The 21,598-nt window shown below is 46.7% G+C and overlaps 1 protein-coding gene and 1 long non-coding RNA gene across 4 annotated transcripts in view; one reads left to right on the plus strand and one right to left on the minus strand.

Annotated features, from left to right (window-relative positions):
* Window positions 1-8,680: 8,680 nt before the first annotated feature.
* Window positions 8,681-21,482, minus strand: NR2F2 (nuclear receptor subfamily 2 group F member 2). 2 transcript variants are annotated; one of them, XM_032994364.2, is made up of 3 exons: window positions 20,767-21,482; window positions 12,144-12,671; window positions 8,681-8,982 (listed from the first exon to the last, which is right to left on the minus strand). In XM_032994364.2, exons 1-3 carry the CDS (start codon window positions 20,807-20,809, stop codon window positions 8,708-8,710), a joined length of 846 nt encoding a protein of 281 aa, XP_032850255.1. In that variant the 5' UTR covers window positions 20,810-21,482; the 3' UTR covers window positions 8,681-8,707. The 2 variants fall into 2 exon arrangements, with proteins under 2 accessions (XP_032850255.1, XP_042659681.1); XM_042803747.1 differs by lacking the exon at window positions 20,767-21,482 and adding an exon at window positions 14,603-15,146.
* LOC116961920 overlaps window positions 17,402-21,598 on the plus strand; it is a 34,314-nt gene continuing 30,117 nt past the window's right edge. For both annotated transcript variants that reach the window (XR_004407241.2, XR_004407240.2), the window contains exon 1: window positions 17,402-20,108. This is a non-coding gene — a long non-coding RNA (uncharacterized LOC116961920). The remainder of the gene's footprint in view (window positions 20,109-21,598) is intronic.

Consider the following 21,598-nt stretch of genomic DNA (forward strand, 5'->3'; position numbering starts at 1 on the left):
ATCCAGGATAGTAAAATACAAGCAGCTATTTGAAAGGAAGGAAATTCAGAAAATAGGGTTAATGTTTCAGAATGAATACAGATCTCGCATGCCTGTTGTTTAAAGGACTACATCAAATCAGCACATGCTTTTTTTTTTTTTTTTTTTTTTTTTTTTTTTTTTTTTTCCCAAGGCGAATTGGAGAAAGATGTGGTCAAGGGGGGAAATAAGACCAGGGAAGTGGGGAGGGGGAATAAATCTGAGGTTAGGAGCTACTTTCTAGGAAAGGGAAATAATCTTAAAGGCGCTATGTGGCTGCATTTCAGTAATTTTTTTTTTTTTTCTTTTACAGTGCTTGAATTCAGCAATGAATGGTGGTTCTTTCTGAGTTCATTCCCTTTATTCGCATACAGGGTAATGGGTAGGGTTCAAAGGAAGGGCTAAGAAAAAGGAGAGAGAAATTTCAGCAGAGGTAGGCAGCATCTCTCCGGGGCGGTGTGGCTCCTGAGAGCCGCCCGCAAGCGCTGGGGAAGCGACACACAGATAGTTCGGGGACAATTTCTCCCCTTTTTATCACCCAGCTTGGACTCCGAAACTCGACGACTTTTGATACCGATTACACATATCGTCGACATGTTGGGGTTGAAGGAAAAGAAATGGGTGAAAGAGAGAGGGGGAGAAGAGAGATGGTGATGCTGAGAAATTAGGCATTGATCCGGGTTTGATCGAGGCTGGGAGCTTCCACCAGCAATAAGCAGGCAAACACTCCCAAACCAGAGACAGACACACGCTCCCAGCTCCACCGATTATGTTAAAAAGGGGGGAAATAAAAGGAGGACCAGGTGAAAAAAAGAAAAAAAAAAAAAAAAGAAAAAGCGAAAAAAAAAAAAAAGGCAATAAGCGGTATGTTCCCTTGAATCTGTGGTGCTGTAAAGAAATCAGTTTCCGTATAAATGATTGTATTTGGGTGGGTGCTCTTCCGACTTATTTGTTGAGTAAATCTCTCTCACTGCGCTGAAGGCGAATCCCTGTTGATAAATCCATCATTACCGTTTGGATACAGGGAGACAGCAGCGCCACTAAATTTATCTTACATTTGTAGCGCTTTAATAGACATTTATTAAATGCTTTTAGAGAGAGACATGGGGCGCCTGATTACATCCTAGTTATAGACAGAACATAAAGACACACGTTAACAGCAATTTACAAGAAGGGGGGGTGGGGGGAAGAATAAAGAAAAGAAAACAAAAGAAAAGGCAAAGTTTCGGAGCAAAGCTGCTGGGAAACAGTCAGTGTGCGCCTCTCCGTATGGCCGCTAAATACCAGCTTTTTCTCCTGCATTTCTCAGAATATTCATCGTGGCCTATATATGTGTCTGCATCTATACGTAGAGAGAGTATATGACATGCACCCGCATACATGTAGATGCGTGCATATGGATCAAACAAGGCGACGCATATTTCTGTTCCGTTCACCAACACATCAGAATACAGGAGAGCATTTACAATAGATTCATCACCCTCTTTCACACTCGCCCTCCACCCCCTTACCCCCCCCACCAGCTTTTAACTCTAATTTCAATCTTCTTCAACTGGAGAATCTCCAGGGACCTGGGCAAACTTGTGTAAAATAGTTAAACCAAGCGTGTTTCAAAGAGGATTGCTGAGTTCCTCTTCCTGCCTTAATAAACCGAAAGGCCCAGTTCAAAGAAAACACACTGGAATCAAAATTCAAAATACCTCACGACTCACACGGATAGAGCAGGCTCCGAGCAATGTATACAGTTTCATGCGTTGGTGGGCACGTAGTGACAAACATTTCACCCTGGGTTTTGTGTGTGTGGAAATCCTTCCTTTGGGCTTTTTCTCCCTCTCTTTTATTTTTTTTTTTTTTTTCCAGCCTTTCTCTTTTTCTTAAAAAAATCCCTTCTTCCACTCTCTCTCAGGTACCGGGTTTAAAGCCACTTTTTGCTTTTATAAAGTTAACCCGCTCCTGCAGAGATCTGATCAAATTCGGGTTAACGCCGCACATCGCCCCTCGCTCCGCACCGCAGCGCGCCCGCTCCGCGGAGCCTTCGGCTCAGGAGCAATGATTTATCATCCTTTTTTTTTTTTTTTTTTTTTTTTTTTTTTTTTTCCCGGGTGTCTTGCGGGGATCGCCTCTACGTTATCTTCCCACCACCCGAGTCATGCCAAGGACAGCATCGCCCGGATTTCACATCTACCTCGGAGTTTATCCTCCTCTAACACCCCGTGGGTCGCCTTTCGCGGGGGACGGGGACACACACATACACATACACAGAGTTGATACCCGCACCTCCAGGAAAAACAAAAACAAACAAAAAACAAAACCCCAAAACCTACGCGAAACCTTCCCCCCACCTCTGCCCTTTTTCAAGAACACTTCTTCTATCTAAAAGTTTCCAAAAGAAAATAAATACAAGTGACACTGTGCTGGGGGAAAGCTCATTAGTTCGTTGTCCAACTCTAATAAAGAACAGAAGTGCAAATTATAGAGTTCAGCTTCAACACACGCTCTGTCAACTAAAATCAACCGAGTGCAGGCTTGATTCAAATAGCTGCGAAGTTGGTCCGCAATTCAAAACCACCTTCTCCCTCCTCCCTTCCCCTTCCCACCCCACCTCCACCCTCCGCCCTGCCGCAGGGACATTTGGTTGGAAAAATATTGTTCCAAGGAAGGTAATGATAAAGCTTAACATTAGGAAGAGAAGTGCGCAAACTCATTTCCCCATCGGTAATCCCAATAAAAGGAGCGTAGTGCTTGGCTGGGAAGGGCTGGGATAGGGGCTGAGTGTGTGGGGCTGGGGGGGGGGGGGGGGGGGAGAGGAGGGACAGGACTCCTGAAATAACATCTTCTTTCCAGTAAGGTAGAAGAAGAAACGGCCCCTTTGTTTTGATAATTAGCTAAGCCCAAACTAGGAAAGCAGATGTGTTTGCTTAGCTAATCATAAGACAAGTTTCTTTCAAAGAACTTCATTGAGCGATTGCAATTGTGAAGGAAGAAGAAGGATTTCATTTTACTCTCCCTTGTCTCCCACATCCCTCTATTTTATTTATTATTATTATTATTATTATTTTCCCTAAACTTCTTCTAATATGATATAAACGCTTCCGATTACCTAGATGGGAGGAATGCAACCCCTCTTCAGCACAGTCCCGGGCTCGCCCCCGGAGCCGCACAGCCACCCCGAGCTCTCCCTGCTGCACGTTACCACGCCAGATCTGTTGACATTTTACTTGAGGGGGGGGGGGGTGGGGGGTGGGGGGTGGGGTGGGGTGGGGGGGAAGGGTAGAGAGAGGGGAAAAAAAAAAAAAAAAAGAGAAGGGGGAAAAATAAAGTTTTAATGACATGTATGACATATTAAATTAGGCAGTTTTACAATTGGGTTTGAATGCGATGCTAACTGATTACAACTGTGTTATCAAAAGGGTGATAAGATTTATAACTTCGTGAGCACAAGCCTCTCCTCTTAATGACAATAGATGTTCAATAGCAGAAATCTGGTTTCTATTTTCCAAGAAGAGACGCTGTGTGTCTCCGTTGTCCCTTTATTACCGCAGGATTCAAGATCCTCTCTAAAACAGCTTGGCACTTGGAAATCCACAGGCCAGGAATACCTTTATGGTCCCTATTAACTACTGTGTTATTTACACTTTCGCTGGTGCTTCTCACTCAATACCCGTATCGCATACGATGGATAACACAACCTCTCTCCTTGCCTTTCGATGGGTGTTTTGGGTTTATATTTTGCATTTCTTTACTTTACAAAAGGAAAAAAAAAAAAGGGGGGGTGGGGGGAAGAGGAAAAAACCACAACCCACAGCTCTGTCTCTTACACCCCTCTCCTCCCCAGCTCCCTAAACCAACACATTAAGCAAACTTTAAAAACTGGGTTCCTATTACAAAGCAGCGCCCAGGACTAACTGCTTTAAAATTACTGCATAATTAGATTTAGTTGAATTTCACCATTAATTAGGCAGCCGCACTGCGGGGAGCCTTTGAAATCTGAGAAAATGGGAAAAATCATCTGAAGCACGTTTTTTAAACCCAACTTCAATAAATCCTGACAAGGCCTGCATTTCTCCGTGTATCTCTTTCCATTCTACAAAGCAAAGCGAAGCGAGCGCGATCCCCAGGACCCACTAAAGTTTTAATTAAAAAAAAAAAAAAAAAAAAAAAAAGAGAAATAAAAATAAAATCCATCTCCATTTCCACATCCCGCTCGCTATCAGCAGCGGCGGAGCGCCTGGAAACATCCCTCTTTCTCCTTCCTCTTTCCTCCTTTTCTCTCTTTTCCCCCTTTCATTTATTTATATTCCCCCCCCCCCCCCCCCTCCTTTTCAAGGCACCTTCCCGAGGATCCCGCTGTCTCTGCAGGCGCAGACCCTAAATATCACACCCCGGGGTAGGTCTGACTCCGCTTCCGTGGCCATTGAGCCGCGCTCGCACGGGGAAGATGCTGCCACAGGTCACTGCCGCGCAGCCGGGATACCCACGCGGGGGGAAGGGCCACCCCCCCACCCCCCCCCCCGAGTGCTGCTCACCGCGGGGACCCTGCGCGGAGAGGGGGAACGCGAGGTGTCCCCCCCCCCCACCCCCCCGGCGTGTGTGTGTGTGTGTGTGCGCGTCCCCACGCCCACGCTCCCCTCCGCGGGGCTCCGCGCGGCGCGGAGCGAACGAGCAGGGCCGGGGACGCCATGTTGGCTGTGCTCATCGGACCCCGCGGCGGACTTTCCCACGCGTCGCCCCCGCGGCCGCGCAGCGCTCCGCGGTTCTCCTCCTCCCCCCCCCCCCCCCCCCCCCCCCCATCTCCTTCTCCTTTCCTCCTCCACCCCCCCCCTTCAGCTCCAACCCCCCGCCTCCTCCTCCCCACTCCCCCACACACCCACCCGCCCGCCCCGTCCCTGGCCGCCGGCGGCGCGGCCCCACGGGCGAGCCCCGCGGGCTGCGGGCGCTGCCCGGCCCCGGCAGCCCCCCACGCGGGCTGGCACCGCCCGCCAAGCGCCTCCTCTCGCTCCAACCCTCCGCTTTTGTCTGAACTTGGGAGAGCCGCCTCCTCTCCGCGCCCCCTCCGCGCCCCGCGCACGCAGACCCCCCCCCCCCCCCCGCCGCCGCTCTCCCGGAGGGGTCGGGGAAGGTTTGGGAGAGCGGCGGCGGGGAGGGAAGAGGAGGAGGAGGAAGGCGAAAAGGGGGGGGGGGGGGGGGATGAAGAAGACCTTTCCCGAGATGTGGTTTGCACCGCGGGCGGCTCCGCAGCTTTCGCTGTCGTTCCGGGTCGCCTTTGGGTCTTTCCCCTCCGGTCCCCGCGGCGGTGGCAGGGGTGGGGGGGGAAGGAAGAAAGCGAAGTGAAGATCAGATTAAAGGGGGGGGAAACATAAATAAATAAGAGGGAGGGGTTGGGAAGGGGGAACCGCAAGGAAAAAAAATAAATTATAGACTTAAAGGGAAAGAGTCGCCATGTTTAGCAGCTTTTTTTTTTTTTTTTTCCTTAAAAAAAAAAAAATCTCCTCAATTCCACATAGAACAAGCTTCTCGATCCCAACCCTCCTCTTTTGTCCAATTCAATCTTTGGATAGATCTTTTGTTCTAACTCAGCATGAAAAGAAAAACTTTCTTTAAATGCTATAAACTTAAAACTAACTGAAGTCCCTAAACAAATCCTCCTCTGAGCATTCCAAACATATATACATGGGGCTTGTGTGTGTGTGTCTGCGTGCGTGTGTGTGTGTGTGTGTGTGTGTGTGTGTTTTTATTTAACCCTGGTGCATTTTCTGTTTGCTATTATTCTCTGTGAACCAAAGCTCGCTGCAAGAAACTTATAAATACAGAGATAGCTTACAGGCTTTAAAACATAAAAAGCAGAGAATGTTTTGGATTTGAAAATCATAAATTATAATTTAATGCCAATAACAATTTACAACAAATGGTTGTTTACAATAAACTAACACAAAACAAACAAGTCAAGATCCTGTGTTCTTAGTAAGCATAAAAACTTCACACACACACACTCACATGGATAGCACTTGCAATAGAAAAAGCTAAATCTAGAGGTCAGCAATCCCCTGCAATAATAGTATATTTATATATTTATATATATTTATATATTTATAGAAAAGGAGCCATGATTCAGATGTAAAACTCTGCTCAAATTCACAGTCATACGCCCCTCAGCCCCCAGTACAGATGTGTCTGACTGGAACACACTAAAGATCAGGGTTTAATCGACTTTACAGAATGATTTCTCTCCCTCCCTCTCTCTCTTTTTGTGAAACCACAACATGGTGTAGTTACGTGTGGTAAAAAGGGAGAGGGGGAAGCCTCAGACAAGAACAAAATTGCAAGCTTTCACATACAAAGCATCTGCTATAGACCAAGGGGAGGGCGGGTGGGGGGAGAGAGAGAGAGAAAAAAAAAAAAAAAAAAAAAAAAAGAGACACACACACACACACACAAAACAAAATATCAACCCCTTGCAAAACCACATCATCTTGCCTTCCTTCAGATTTGGGGGGGTTTTGCCTGCTCGGGATAGCACTAAATTCACAAATGGTGTGTCTGATCCTAACGCCAGTGGCCCAGGCAGGTCCCCAGCGCATCAGTGGGAGCTGTGCCTGGGCAAGGGCTGCAGGAGAGGGCCCTGTGGCTACACAGGAAAGATGCATGTACGCCTACGCATGTATGTATGCAAGTATACATACAGACATATAGCCCATACGTAAAATATAGAGATGACCTGTGGTCATGCTTTCACAGTCTAAGGTAAAAAAAAAATCCACTTGAGAGTATATACATTAAAAACCGACTCCTCAGTGCTAGAAGCTAAAGCCACTCCATTTGAAGACCTCTCAATGACAACGATAGATGGCAACTACGGAGTATTATAAAAAATCACACATACTTAAAGAAAACTCATTGCAAACAACTGACCTATATTTACAATACTGCTATTACCTTGCTTGAATGATCTTGTGCGCGTATGTCAGACATTTACAAAAGATTTTTCGCCCCATTCTGATCATAAAATAGATACTGATCTCCAGATTTCTAATACTTTTTCACAACAATACCTTTCCTACGCAGGCACTTAAGTGTGACAAAAATAAGGGCCTTTTTTTTCCAGAAAATCCATTTTTAATTAACAGGAGGATTAGATGAATGGGGGTTGATGGTTTACCATTTCAGCATAGTACTTCCTAAAACCAGAGATAAACCACGAACTTAAGTCCTCCACCCCCATCCCGGAATTAAACAGGTAAATACACTACAATACATCTGCTACAAACTTACTGTGACAAGTAAACAAATCAATCGCCTATGGACTTAAATGACTGCAAACTATAGAGAAGTAATGTGGTTTCTGAAAGACATTTATGACAGCCAAACAAGTTTCAGATATCAAATAATATTTTAATTTCTGAATACTTTCAATTTTCCTTGGAATATAACACACAAAGACTCGACCAAACAGTTCAGTTATTATAACTTTTACAGTATACAGAAATGTTGCACTTAAAAAAAAAAACCTTCAGTTTTTTTAAACACAAAACTGTAAACTCTAAGATACTGAATCAATCACGTTATCTATAAGTGCCAACAGTGTTATTTTGTCATGCTGATTTCAATGGTATTTTTTAAAAAGGGAAAATATCAACAATTATTATAATACAAAGGGCTTGCAAATATACAAACAGATAGAGGAGTTTAATAACAATTCATGATGAACTATGTGGAACCCAATTCAAATTACAAAAGTTCACTTTGCTTGTTTGTTTGTTTTTTTAAATCAAAACCGTAGTGTGTCTTGGACACAAATTCCTTCTACCTATTATAAATCCCCACAGTTCATTTTCTGTCCGAAATAGCAAAAAACCTAGATTTGGGGGTAGTTACATGACACGTGTGGTTCATTCGGGTCTATATAATTATAGCTCTCTCAGCTTCAAGCTAGATTTTGGGTCACCACCTTAAGTGCGCTTCCATCATTGTGTTGTTGAGGGGTTTTTTTCTCTTTTCCTTTCTTCCTATGATACTTTCGTGGACTCAGTTTTAATTCTTTCAGAACATATATTTTAAGGATACACAGTTTTTTTTTTTTTTTTAAAGAAGCCAAGGTTATATCAAAAATTATTATAGAACCACAGAATAAACTGGTTTGAAACCAGAAAAATACAAAAAAGAACAGCTATAGGTACATAGACACATAGGACAATTAATAATTTGGAAAAAAAAGACTTACTTTCTTCCATTCTGCTAATTTTCTCCAAATTTCCTTTAAATGCACTTTAAGCGATATTTTTTAAAAAGTTTACCCCAAAAAAAGAAAAAAAGAAGAAAAAAGAAAAAAAGAAAAAGCCCACCATCGTTTCTTTTCTTCTTCTTTCTCTTTTTTCTTTCTTTCTTTTTTCTTTCTCTCTTTTTTATTTTTTACAAAAAATGATAAGTAGCAAGTTTTTTTTTCTGAACGACACGGGAGTTTTTAATGCATTCTGTAAAAGTTCATTTGACAGTCTCTTTTTTTAATTCACAGTCCATTAATTTTTTCCTGTCTTCTCTTAGCAAACTTGTAACATCCTTTTACATCCTTTCTTAGCAGAAGGAAATTTAAGAAACAACCAGAACCCAAATGTCATTTGCTTTCCTTTCACTCTTTCATCTCCCTTCTCAATTTTTAATTTTTAAATTTTTTTTTTTTTCGCTCTCGAATATTTTATTGAATGGACATATAAGGCCAGTTAAAACTGCTGCCAGACAGTAACATATCCCTGATTAGGGTTTCTATGGGGGTTTTACCTACCAAACGGACGAAAAACAATTGCTCTATGACAGAAGAGGAGACAGTGCGAAGGGAGGGGAGACGTAGTAATAGCTTCCCGAATCGTGTTGGCTGGTTGGGATACTGGCTCCTAACATACTCTTCCAAAGCACACTGTGACTTCTCCTGTAAACTTTCAACATGGGCTACATCAGAGAGACCACAGGCATCTAGAAGAAAGTGTATTAAAAAAAAAAAAAAAAAAAAAAAAAAAAAGAAAGAAAAGAAAAAAAGAAAACAATCATCAGATTAAAAAGTTTTTTTTTGTTGTTGTTTGCTTGGGTGTTTTTGTTTTTAATTTTTAATTTGATCTGTTTTTTATTGCTAGAATTAAGTGTAGATCTTGCGCCATCACCTCGCCCCCCAGAGTTTAAGTAGGTTTTACCAAAAGGGACAATCTCTCTCTTTCTCTGTATGTGTGTGTGTTTGTATTTCTCTCTCTTCTGGAGGGTCTCCTTTAGGATTGAGCACAGCTCCCAGAGTCGAGATTTCTAATGGCATGACAGACCTGAGGGGTTGACAAGGAGGTGCTGGCCAAGCGTTATTTCGTATATCTATATTTTTAGGGGGAAAGGCTGGGGGGGCGGGGAAGGCTTGAGTCGAAAGGGGGGAAAGGGAGCCACTATTTCTCTCCCCCTTGGAAAATAATTGGGGGGAGTCTAACCACGTGATGAGAAGGAATACTAATAATAGTGATAGAAATCATCATCAGAATAATAATAATAAAAAACTGGCCCAGCCAAAGATAATGGCGCCCTGGATCCAGCAACAGATTCTCCCCCAAAGAAGACAACGCGTTTTTCTTCAGTCTTTGAAACTGATTTAAGTGGCCCTTTAAAACTGATCTTGTCAGTTTAGCCTATTCAGAGGCAGCCATGCAAACTGTGATCTCTCTGTTCATTTGAGCTGTTTCTTTTCCCCCCTCTTTTCTTTTCTCTTTCTTTCTTCCCCCCCCTCCACTCCCCCCTCTTTTTTTTCCTCTTCTTCTTCTTTTTAAACCTAAAGGCCCTTACAAGAAGAAAACTCCCTGATAGGGTCTGGACATTTTTTTTTCTTTTTTTTCCTGATACGCTAAAATACAATAAGTTCCCTTTAAATCAGAGACGTCTGTGCTGAAAGAGCACAGGTTGTGACCTGACCTCCCTGTGGCTTTCCTAGGCACAGGGCTAACACATGCATATTCTGCGAGTCATTAGAACCCAGATTTTTTTTTTTTTTCCTCTTAAAAGAGGCTGCAGCAAACATTATATGCATCTATGTGCGTCTGCTTTACATCAGGGAGGGTTATTGGGGTGCTGCAGAAGCTTCATGCATCACCCTATTTTTTTTTTTTTTTTTTTTTTTTTTTTGCATGCGGCTATCTTCCCCAGAATCAGATAACAAGAAACGTTTATCTAGTTGGGAGGCAATTTACACGCCAGGCCTCACATTTTGAAAATAGTAATAAATTAAACAGTTACGACAGGATCGGACGATTGTTTTCTCAGAAGGCTAAAAAAAAAAAAAAAAAAAAAGTGATTTGGGAGAAAAGGCAGGATTGGAAATAAACTCCTTGGTGTGGGTGTGAGCTGGCCAGGGGCTGGGGAGGGATGTGAGCGTGTGTGGGATCCTCGCTGAGTGTTTGAGCGAGGGAGAGGAAAATGCATCCTAGAAAACGACAGAAAAATAAAATAAGCACCCCACATACACCCCTTCCCACTCGGGATCTCTTGTCTCTCTGTGGCTAGATGCGTCCTGCTCATTGATCACCTTAGGACTTTAGCACGAGTAATTTGGGGGGGGGGGGGAAGGAGGAAAAAAAAAAAAAAAAAAAAAAAAGAGAAGTTTTTTATGTGTAAAGCAATAATATATAAAAGGAAGTTTAGGTCACGACCCAGAACCTGGACAAAGTCCAGAAAATGACTTCGTTCCCCAGACCCCCTTTAACACAACAAGGAACGGATTGTGAGCCCTTCTTTTCCCACATAAACTACATTTTTTTCCTGTTTCCTGATATCAGGCTTTAAAAAACTCTGATGAGTAATTATTTTACAGGTCCTGCTTCCATTCATATGTTTATCGCGTGGCCACTTTCTCAAGCTTTCAAATGAGTTACAGAATAAATATATCTATTTTTAAACTTAATCCCAAAACTTCTAGGGCTCTAGCACACTGGGTTGCCGATGCAGCCTTAAAGTTAGCAATCTGAGATAACGTATTACACAAATTAGTGAGCAGAATTTTTTTTTTTTCCCCTCAAAAAAAAAAAAATTTAGCCTCCAGAGTTAATATCAGGATTATTACTCACCCAGGTTAAACTCTAGTGCAGGCTAATTAGATTTCACAACACACTCAATTATTGCTTTATAACTCATGCACTATTTCTAGGCAGCAAAAGTTGACACATATTTTTCCCCCCCTCTCTTTGATTATCTAAGAAACACCTCGAGGTCTTTTCCTCGGGAGAGGCATGGTTGTGCCACCCCGGAATTACACTGCGGAGCGGCAGCTTCAGTCTCCTCTTACTTTTTCATACTATCCCTGTCTACTTATGGTAATGATCTTTTCGCACCCGCTACTCGCTTTGGACTATGCAGTTCCTGCTGGGTACAAATGCAAACTTTTCCCCTTAGCTTAAATGACACAGAACTGCTCACTGCCACATTCTGTTTAAATCAGAGACAGCTCTTTGGAAAGTTGATTTATTTTATTTTATGGGATGGCAGGGAACATATTTTAAACTCAGCTTTGCGCATTTAACTTTTTTTTTTTTTTTTTTTTTAATTCAATTTTTAATCCTGCAGGGCTTTTTTCCCTTCCTGGCTGCCCATAAAATGATCCTCTTTTTAAAGTGGTTTCACTGATAGGACGACTTGTATTTAACAACATCAAACAGATTTTGCTGCTGTTCAGATGCGTGTCATTAAATGCAACAACCCAGAGCTATACTGTTAAATAAAATATTATTTTCAATGGGAAAAGCGCAGTCTCTTGTGGCAAATGGGTGTCTGTCTCTGAGCCCCCTCTTCCCCCGTCCCCAGCATTATTCAACTAGGGTTGGGGTGTGTTTTGGTTGTCTTTTTTTTTGGTGGGGGTGTGTGTGTATTTTTTTTTTTTTTTTTTTTTTTTTTTTTTTTAAATTCCGTACTCCCTCTAAGATGGGATGCTCAGATCCGAGGCCCTGAAGGCGAGACCACAGGGCACCATTTCCTAAAAGGAAAGAGACCGCGCCGGTTCTCGAGGGGGCAGGGAGCAGTGATGGGGTGCAGGCAATAACACTTTGCAAGAGCAAACAGTTCTCAGGGGGGGGCCCGGGGAAGGAGAAAAGGAAGAGCAAAGAAATGCTGCCTACCTGAGGTGAAGAGGACTATGGCCTTTAAACAGCTATATTCTGCAGAGTCGACATGCAATGCTTTCAGTTTTTCTACTTGCTCTTGGAAGATTCGTATGTGGTCCATAAAGGCGACCACTCGGTCAGCAGACATTGGTGAAGCGTGGAGGCCAGCGGCTGCCAGGAGCGGAGCTACATGGAGGGGCATGGAGCACTGGGCAGCGTTGAGGACAAATAACTCGCTCCAGGTCAGCCTCAGGAGGGCCACCTGGTCTGTGATCTGGAGGTCTGGGAAGAAGGGGATATTCCTGGCCCACTCCACCGCGCTGAAGAGCATCCTAGCTGCCAGTTCACAAATGTTCTCGATGCCCATGATGTTGTTGGGTTGCATGCACTGACTGCCAAAGCGGGAGGTGGGGTAGGGCTCTGCTCTCAGAAGAAGGGAGATATATCCGGATAGGTAGGAATGGCAGTTGAGAGGGTCCCCGTTTGTCAAGGCGAACTGACCATGAGTTGGCTGTGTGGGTGGCATTCTGCCCCTCTGGACCGCTGCAGTAAATAAAGAAGAAACTACAGCTATTAATATCTGAATTGCGACCATCGGTTCAAATACAGCCTGCTTTGTGTGCTTGTGCGTGCGCGTGTGACACCGTACCAAGTCAGCTTAAGGGGGAACATGCATTTTTCCAGCCAGAGTTCAGCCCGTACCCCGTTTTAAGGCTCTGCAGTTCCCGGGTCAAGTAAAAGCAACAATAAAAGCTGAGCAATGCTGTCCGCTCGGCCAGGACTGCCCGAAGGAGCCCGAGAGCCTCACTTCCCAAAACACACCACAATTCAGTTATTTTCACCCCCCTTCCTCTCCACCGCCACCCCTCCTTCAAGAGATGCAGGATACGTCTTTGTGTGCCCGGGTATTTTTCTTCATTACACCTAAAACAGCTTATTGATTTGAGGCTGGGGGAGCGGGATGAGGAGGGAGGAAGCGGGGGGGGGGGGGGGGAAGAGGGAAGAAACACTTCAGTTCAAAATCCCCGGCGCTGGTCCCACACGCGTTTCTCACCCACTGAATATATTGTTGCTGCTGTTATTGCATATAAACCCCCCCTCCTAAAAAAATATCAAAGGAGGCGAGATCACCCTGCAACATCCCCGGCAGGTCCCCCGGCGAGGCTGGGGGCATTATCCAAAGGCACCTTCCTCAGCTGCCCATGGAAAGTGGGCCTTTCATTTTGTTAATAAATTTACACGGTGACAGCGAGAGAAAAAGGAGAGAGAAAAAGGGCTCAGAGGCAGGGAGACGGCAAGAAGGGAGAACACCTAAAAATGTGCTTGATTTATATTTGTTATCGCATGTATTACAAGGTTAGTTACTCTTGCAGAAACACAAAGAGAGGAGCCCAGCAAGTCCCAAGCCCCCTAACCCTTAACCTACATAGCAGCGTCCAGACACAGAGCACGCACTGGAAAACTGCAGGCTCACATTTCTCGTCTAATTTTATATCACAAAGACTCGACTTGCAGAGACCCGAGCACCCCACACTTACTTCTGGGCTGCTCCTTCCCCCCCCTAACCAACCCCCCCCCCCCTCCGTCCCTTCTACCCCCTCCTGCCTCTCCCAGAGGAACAAGAAAATAAGAAGAGGACGAGAAAAGTGAGAGAATAACAATCAGGAAAGGCAGGCACACGGCAGTATATGAATATATATATATACACGAACACATGCACAAGTATGTGTGTGTATATATATTTTTAAAGGAGGAAAAATCCGGCTGGGAATCCACAGTGGAGTGCTGTAGAGCCTCGGTAGGGTGAGTCCCATTGTAATAGTAATTTGAACCGCCTGTGTAAAATTGCAATCTAAGGCAGGGTGCTGGAGGATATATATATGTGTGTGTGTATGTGTGTGCATCTCGTGAGGCTCTGTGTGTGTCTACACACACGCAGAGAGACCCACAGACACCACCCCCCCCCCCCCCCCAAAGAGCTGCTCGGGGGACGGGGGGTAATGCTGAACATGCAGGAGGAAACACGAAGGAAAAGTAACCACACGTCAGAATAATCATCTCGCTCCTAAGCAGCGTGAAACTAAAAATCCACTTCCAATAAACCTCCATCAGCAAAATCAAAACAAACACAAATCAATTACGAGTGCAGAAGAAAGCATGCAAGAGACCCTGCCTCCCCTTGCCCACCCTCTCCAACACCTCTTTCTTTCATTACGAGAAAGTTTCTTTCTGTTTATTCGGGGGGTGGGAGGGCGAGGGGGGGAGGAAAGGTTCTGGTTGGGTTTGGGGAGGGGGGTTAAAAATAATAAGAATAATCATTAAAAAAAAAAAAAAACAAAAAACAACCAAACCAAACCAAAAAAAAAAAAAAACCAAAAACACAACCAAAAAAAAAAAAAACCAAAAACCACAACAAAACAAAACCCAAAACGCAGCGAGTGAAAAAAATTGCAAAACAAATGAAATCCCAATACCTTCCCGTCTCATGCCAACTTTGAGGCATTTTTTGAGGCGGCAGTACTGACACTGATTGCGGTGGTGCTGGTCAATGGGACAGTTCCTGTTGGCACGACAAGTGTAGCTGAGATTCCTCCTTACACTCCGCTTGAAGAAACTCTTGCAACCCTCGCAGGTAAACTGGCCATAATGTTTGCCACTAGACTTGTCCCCACAAACCACACATTCAATGTGCTGCTGCTGCTGCTGTTTGTCTCCTTGGTTCTGCTGGCTTGGCGGGTTGGTCTGGGCTGGCGTACTGGGAGGGCCCCCGGGCCCCGGGGTCTGGGGGGTGTGCGGGGCCCCGGCCGGCGGTCCCTGCACCGGCGGGGCTTGCGAAGGCTGCGTTCCCTGAGCTCCGGGCACATCGTCCTGGGGGTCTCGCCACGCACCGACTACCATTGCCATATCTATTGGACACCGTTGCCAAACTTCCTGTTCCCCCTTTATTTTCAAAGTTTGTTTGCTTTGCTTTTCAGATCAGCTTTGCAGCAGTCTTTTTTTTTTTTTTTTTTTTTTTCTTTTTTTTTTTTCCTCCCCTCTCTCTCTCTCTCTCTCTTTCCCCCTCTCTCTTTTGTTGTTTTGCCCCCTTTTTTTTTTTTTTTTTTTTAGGAGAGTCGGAGTGGGGGGGATCTCCCGGTACCGGCGAAGGTGCAGAAGCACGGGGCGATGGAGGTGTGTGTGCGGGGGGGCGAGTTGCGAGTCGATTGTCTGGGCTCCAGGAGAGCAAAGTAAAGGGGTGGTGGGGGTGGGGGAGAGAGGGAGAGAGAGAGAGAGAGAGAGGAGAAAAAAAAAAAAAAAATCTCTTCAAAGATCTCCCTCTCTCTCTCTTAGAGCTGATCTGCAGCAGAGTAGTTGAAGGAGGAGAGGCGGGTGTCTGGGGGCCAGGTCCAGGGAAGCTCGCAGTCAGCCATTCAGGAAAGCCATCAAAATAAGAATGAATAAAAGGTTAAAGATTACACACACAGCGGAAAAAAACACGCACAGCTGAGGAGACTTTTCTCGGCGCGGAGAGCGGACGGTCTCGCCGTAGTTTTTGGAAGTCCAGCTTGCAGCAGCAACATCAACTGCGATCGCTTTGTTTTTGTGGGCTTTTTTTTTTTTTTTTTTTTTTTTCCTCCTCTTTCCTCCTCTCTCTCTCTCTGCTCTGTCTCTCCTCCCTCCTTCGCTCGCTTTAATTCTTCCTCTCCGCCGCTCCGCCCGGGCGCTGCTCTCTTTCTCTCTCTCTCTCCCTCTTTTGGGCTCGGGGGTGGGGGGGCTGGCTGTTTGGTTTTTTTCCTCCTCCTCCTCTCCTCGCTTTTTTTATTATTATTGTTATTATTATTAATTATTATTATTATTATTGTTTATTTGTTGTTCCTCCGCTCCGTCCCCGCCGCGCTGCGCTCCGCTCTGCCCCGCTCCGCCGCTTCAAGCCGCTCCCGCCGCGCCGTGTCCCCGCCGCCGCCGCCGCTCCCGCCGCTCCCGCCGCCGCCGCTCGGGTGCTGCCGCCGCCGCTGCCGCCGCCGCCGCCGCCGCCGCCGCCGCCGCCGCCGCGCTGCCTTATGCTGCTTCTGCCGCCTCGCAAGTGGGCTCTCGCCTCCGCGCCGCCGGTGCTCACGGCGCGGGCGGGGGGAGGGGGGCCGCGGGGCGGGGGGGAGGGAAGGAGTCAACTCGCCAGCGCAGCGCCCAGCCAGCCAGGATGATAAAAGAGGGGAGCGGGAGGAGGAGGAGGAGGAGGAGAAGAGGAGGAGGAGAGGAGGAGGAGGAGGAGGAGGAGGGAGAGAGAGAGAGAGGGAAGGATCATAACCCAGCGCGCAGCATCGCTCCTCGGGAAAGGGAGGGGGGGGGGGGGGGAAGAGGGGAAAATCACCACGGGTGGGGGGGGGGGGGGGGAAGCGCCAGCCCTCCCCCCCCCCTAAAAATTAAAAAAAAAAAAAAAAAAAAAAAAAAAAGCGGGTGCTCCCCCCCCCCCCCGGCGGTGAGGGGAGGGGCGGGGCGGGGCGCGGCGGCGTGTGGGCCGAGCGGCGAGCGCGCGCTCCCCCGCCGGCCGCTCGCCCCGCTGGCGGGAGAGTGAACTTTGACACGGCTGCTGCAACTCGGCGCGCGGTTGCCATGGCGACCCGCGCGCCTTATAAGGCAACCCGACCGGCGTTTGACTGGTCAAAAGCGCCCGCCCCGCCCCTCAGCCCTCATTGGGCCGCGGCTGCCCTGCGCGGCCTGCCATGGCCGCCGCCGCCCGCCCGCGCGGTCCTAGAGGCAGGCGCCGCCCCGCTCCGCCGCCACCGGGGCGTCCCCCCCCCTCCTTGCCGGCTCCCCGCTTCCCCCGTCGTGCTGCGCTTCCCCCGTCGGGGCGTAGGGCGAGCCCGGTGAGGGGAGAGCGGAGCGCCGCCGCCTCACCTGGGGCCGCCCGCCGGGTCACGGCCTCGGGAGTCGTGAGGAGGCGGTGGCGGCAGCCGGGGTGAAGGCGGGGGGGGGGGGGGCGGGGGACGACGACGGACGAACGACCCGCGCACACATACACACACGCGCCGGCGGGTGAAAAAATCAGAAAACTGACGCTAAAATGAGGTAAAACGGCACTGAATAAAAGCAAAACGAGCCTCGCCGCCGGCTGGGGGAGGGGAGCGGCCGCCCTGCCCCCCCCCTCCCCTCAGGGGTAGGGCCGCGCAGGTACGCGGGTTCCCGCCGGGCGCTGCCCTCGGGCCCTGCGGCTCCGCGCTGACCGGCGGAAAGGGGGGGTGGGGGGGCGGCACCTGCGCTCTCCCGCGGAGCCGCGGGGTGTCCCGGAGCGCAGGGACCGGCCGCTCGCACCGCCCCGAGCCCCGGCGGGTGACGGGGCGCCGCCGCTCCGTCCTTCCCCCGCCGCCCAGGGCAGCCGGCGGGACGGCCGAGGATACCGCGGTTTCACGCAAGGCACCATCAGCCCCTTCCCACGATGGAGGAGAAAACCCGCCACGCCGCTCCGCACAGTGCGACACTCGTGTCTTTTTCTTCTTTCCGCCCCCCCCCCCCCCCCCAACCTCCGCGGCATCGCTACAACGCACCTCATCCCAACCCTTTTAACTTTATTTTTGGGGGGGTTGTGGGTGTGGGGGTTTTTTTATTTATTTTTTTTTTTTTTTATTTCTCTTCGGATCTCCCCTGACACGGTAACACAACCTCTGCGCTACAGCGGGAGCCCCACTAGATAGGTAACCGATCTAAGTATGCGGGGACAGCTCTTTATTTCCCGCTGAATGTAGCTACCGGGCAGCGGAACGGGGACTTGGAGTTCGTCTCCTAGTGAAAATGGCCAAAAGACACTCGAGCAGGCGAAGGGACGGAGAGATAAAAAAAAGAAAACATGTTTAAAATAGACAGAGAAATGCCCGGCCGGACAATTCCTCCTCTGCAAACACACGCGTGTTGTGTACGCTCACGTTTGAGCTGGTCACCAAGTACGGGTGTGGGGACACGGACCTGTGCGCAACTCTGCAAAGGATTAATTGCCCCTCACCTCCTCACACACACTTTTTTATGTTGCCACATGCACACCCCCTTCTGCCGCAGAAATAATATATGTGGCTAAAGCCACAGGTGCTGAGATGGTTGGAAAGTTGTAAAAAGCACCTTGACAATGTCCTGCTTCGAAACCTGGTGTATTAAGAGCCCACGGACGAAGATGTACTGCGGCTCAATTTCAAAGACAAGGCTGCAGCATTCCATTGATCCTGACGGAGCTAAAATAACCTTTCCCCGAAACAGGGACCAGGAGGGACTGGGAAGACAGAAGGGGAGAAAGCAACCTTTCCCCGTTAAAATGTGGGGAACTGCCTTGCGATTTCCACATAGCCCAGAGGCGAGGAGGTCACCTTTCGGGGAGGGTGGGAGAAGGTGGGGGTTCAAAATGCAGGGCAGTCACAGATTGTTGCTGATGTTGAATTTCCTGAGGGGGGGAAAAAAAAAAAAAGAACAAACAAAAAAAACAAACAAAACCACACAACAACCCACAAAACAACCCAACACCAACCTTTCCTGTCTCGAATCTGACAAAGTAAACAGGATTAATTCGCCATATGAAAAAACATTAACGCCGTCCTAACAAATGCAGAAATCAGAAGAGAAAGCGGTTTTTAACAGGACGTACAATATTAATAGTTTGAACGTATGATCGTAAAAATGAAAAGCCATTGATATACGCTTAAAAGCCGCCGTATACGCTGATTGCTCAAGCATTAATGAAGAATGCCCCAGATTAACTATTTGCTCTTCGAGGGATGCAGCAATATAACTATCTATTAGCACCATTAGACGCTTTGCTATTTATTTGAAAACACCCCTGCGAGTGGGTTGAGGCAGAACAGATGAATGTAAAAATGAACTGCAGCTAATTTCGCTAAATAATACTCGAAACCCGAGCGCCTCGCAAAGAAGGGGGAGATTCTCAACTGTCCTTCTCGCAGCCTAATGACAATGGAAATGCTCTGTTTTAAAAGTAAGACTGGATTGGTTTTCCAAATAAACAAACGCATCCCTCCTGCCATTTTACTGCAGATGTAAATTTATTTTAATGAGAGGGAGTGGAAGGATTTATTTTGCTAAAATAGAGTTGGGGATAGAGCCGGTGTAAATCTTTAGGTTTTAAAAAGAGGAGGAAGGAGGGGGAAGCTGCTTTCCTGGCAGAAAGCTGCCTAACAGTCCTCTAATTCTTTCTAGATTAAATCGCAATATGAATACAGCATCGAACAAATACCGAGTTTCGCTCTGAACTCAGTGGAAAGCAGTTACGTCTAACAGAATTCAATGAATTCCTCTTCTCCCTCAATGTAGTATGTGTGTGTTTTTCTCTTCCACCACACTGAAGTTCCATGAATAGGGAAAGTGGCTCCTATTGTGTGCCTCTGAACTTCCAAGTCAATGCAATTTTTAACCACTGGCTTGTGGTACTTTGAAAATCACCAGGGGCTGTCAGAGTTGGGTCCTCTGAAAAATTTACAGTGCTAAATCAGAGCATATGCTGTGAGAGAGGAAAAAAAAATTGCTTAAGATTGGAGCAAGTACAGTATCTGGCTGCCCCCTAGTGTAAGTCTCTTATCTGCCTAAAATTCAACTTTAAAAGAAAAGGATCTCTTAAAGGGAAACGACTTTTGGCTCACGTATGCATACGAGAATGAAACTTCTGTACATTTTAATCTGATTAATTCCTAAGGATTTAAAATTAATTGGCTTGGGCACTCCTAGACTGGACTATAAGATTTCTGCATCAGGGTTTCTGCGAGCGCTGTACCGAATAGGTATTTTTAAGGGATAGTGGTAAGGGATGGGGGGGGGAATCCTGTTTTGTGATTTTTTTTTTTTTTTTTTAAAACGAGGAACCGTGCCTCGCATGCTGTTGTCAGAGCAATACAGTTTTGCTGCTTAAAGTCAGATCTACGTCTTTTGCAATAATACTTAAAAAAAAAAAAAAAAGGATAAATAATTGCCTTAAAGCCTCAGCCGAACTGCCAACCACACCTTCGGAGGGTGAGTATATTCCAGCTTCTTTCCATTGTACTTGCTTAGCCAGGGAAGGGACCGGAGGGGGAGAGGGGATCTCGGCACTACACCTTCACCACCGACCTCTGTTGTCGGTTTGTTGTTTGGTTTTGTTGTTTTGTTTTTTTTTTTTTTTTTTTTTTTCCTTAAATAAATGCTGCCAGCTGCACACGGCGACACAACCCCGTGCAGTTTAATACCTATCACTTAAGTTAAGAGCCTTGTCCTCCCCTCCCCACCCTCCCGAGCAGCCCGAAGCCCGGGCAGGGGCGGCTGCGACCGGGCTCTGCCTCCTGGGCGCTGCCTTGGAAATGACTTTGAGGCGCTTTGCCTCGCCTCGGACCTGGAAGCCGATTCCGGTCGGTGGGTTTGTTCGCTTGTTTGTTTGTTTGCTGCTTGCTTTATTTAGCTAAAGGACGTGCTAACTGATGGTGCTGCAATTACACATACTTGGGTCTCCCCCCCTCCCCTCTTCCCCTCCTTAGAGCAACCCACGTAACCTTAGAAACGATCGTTTAAGACGTAAGTTAGCTAACATTTGCTTTTTTGGATTTTTTGTTTTCCTTAAAAGAGAAACACAAGAATCACAACACATTGCCCGAAAAAAGTGTCAAAGAAGAAGAAAAAAAACTATAAGTAAACATACCAAAACCATATTTGCCTTGTTCAAGGTCCCAAATCGCTTGCATCTTCCTTTTTCTACCTCTCCTTTAGTTTGGCAGGTGAAACAAACAAACAAAAAAAATAATCAGACCGCTGTTTGCCCCCCAGAAAGATGTGCGTTGGGTAATTAAAGAGAAGTCTCCTTCTTGGTGTTTATCTAAGCGATTGTGCAAACTGATAAAAAAAAAAAAAAAAAAAAAAAAAGGAGGAAAAAAAAGTTACAGCCTTCAGGGGGAAAAAAAAGGAGGCAAGGTGAAGGGAGTAGATTTCCCACAACCTAAAGGGAAGTGCTTTCGATGTATTATTAGCGATCAGCCTTGGGAGAGAGGAAAAAAAAATCCTGAACACACTCTAACTTTACACAGACAAGATTTCAGGGGGGCTTTGTACATAGCTGCTTAGGAATGTGCGCCTCGCCTTTAAGAAAAAATCCCCAAGCCCAAGGTAGGAGATGTCTTTGAGTGATCCTTGTCTCTCATTTCATTCCTTAGAAGGAAGAGCGTCTCGCTACACCTTGTTTGGAGCTGGAAAGGCGAGACTTAAAAAAAAAAAAAAAAAAAAAAAATTCACAACCCACCCTTCCAATTGGGGAGGAAAAAAAAAATGAGAGGGAAATCTCCTAACTTAATGACTGTGGGGGTAGGATGGATGCGACCGATTTCAGCCCCCCACCCCCCACCCCCCCTTCCCCACCTCCCCCCTCCCCGCCAGGGGAAAAAAAAAAAAAAAAAAAAAAAGAAGAAAAAAAAAAGCCAACCGCAAACAACTACAGGCTGAACTATCAACACATGCACCGAAGGGGAAAAAATATATAG

This window comes from Tyto alba, unplaced genomic scaffold (genome assembly GCF_018691265.1).
Source record: "Tyto alba isolate M040663 unplaced genomic scaffold, T.alba_DEE_v4.0 Super-Scaffold_41, whole genome shotgun sequence".
Taxonomy (NCBI): Eukaryota; Metazoa; Chordata; class Aves; order Strigiformes; family Tytonidae; genus Tyto; species Tyto alba.

What these genes read in the sequence shown, in the direction of transcription:
- NR2F2 (XM_042803747.1), bottom strand. Translation starts at nt 15,032, where the DNA reads ATGGCAATGGTAGTCGGTGCGTGGCGAGACCCCCAGGACGATGTGCCC. An exon ending in AGTTGGCATGAGACGGGAAG is followed by an intron (nt 12,672 to 14,602) that starts GTATTGGGATTT and finishes TATTTACTGCAG; the next exon opens with CGGTCCAGAGGGGCAGAATG. An exon ending in CATAGTCCTCTTCACCTCAG is followed by an intron (nt 8,983 to 12,143) that starts GTAGGCAGCATT and finishes ACTTTCTTCTAG; the next exon opens with ATGCCTGTGGTCTCTCTGAT.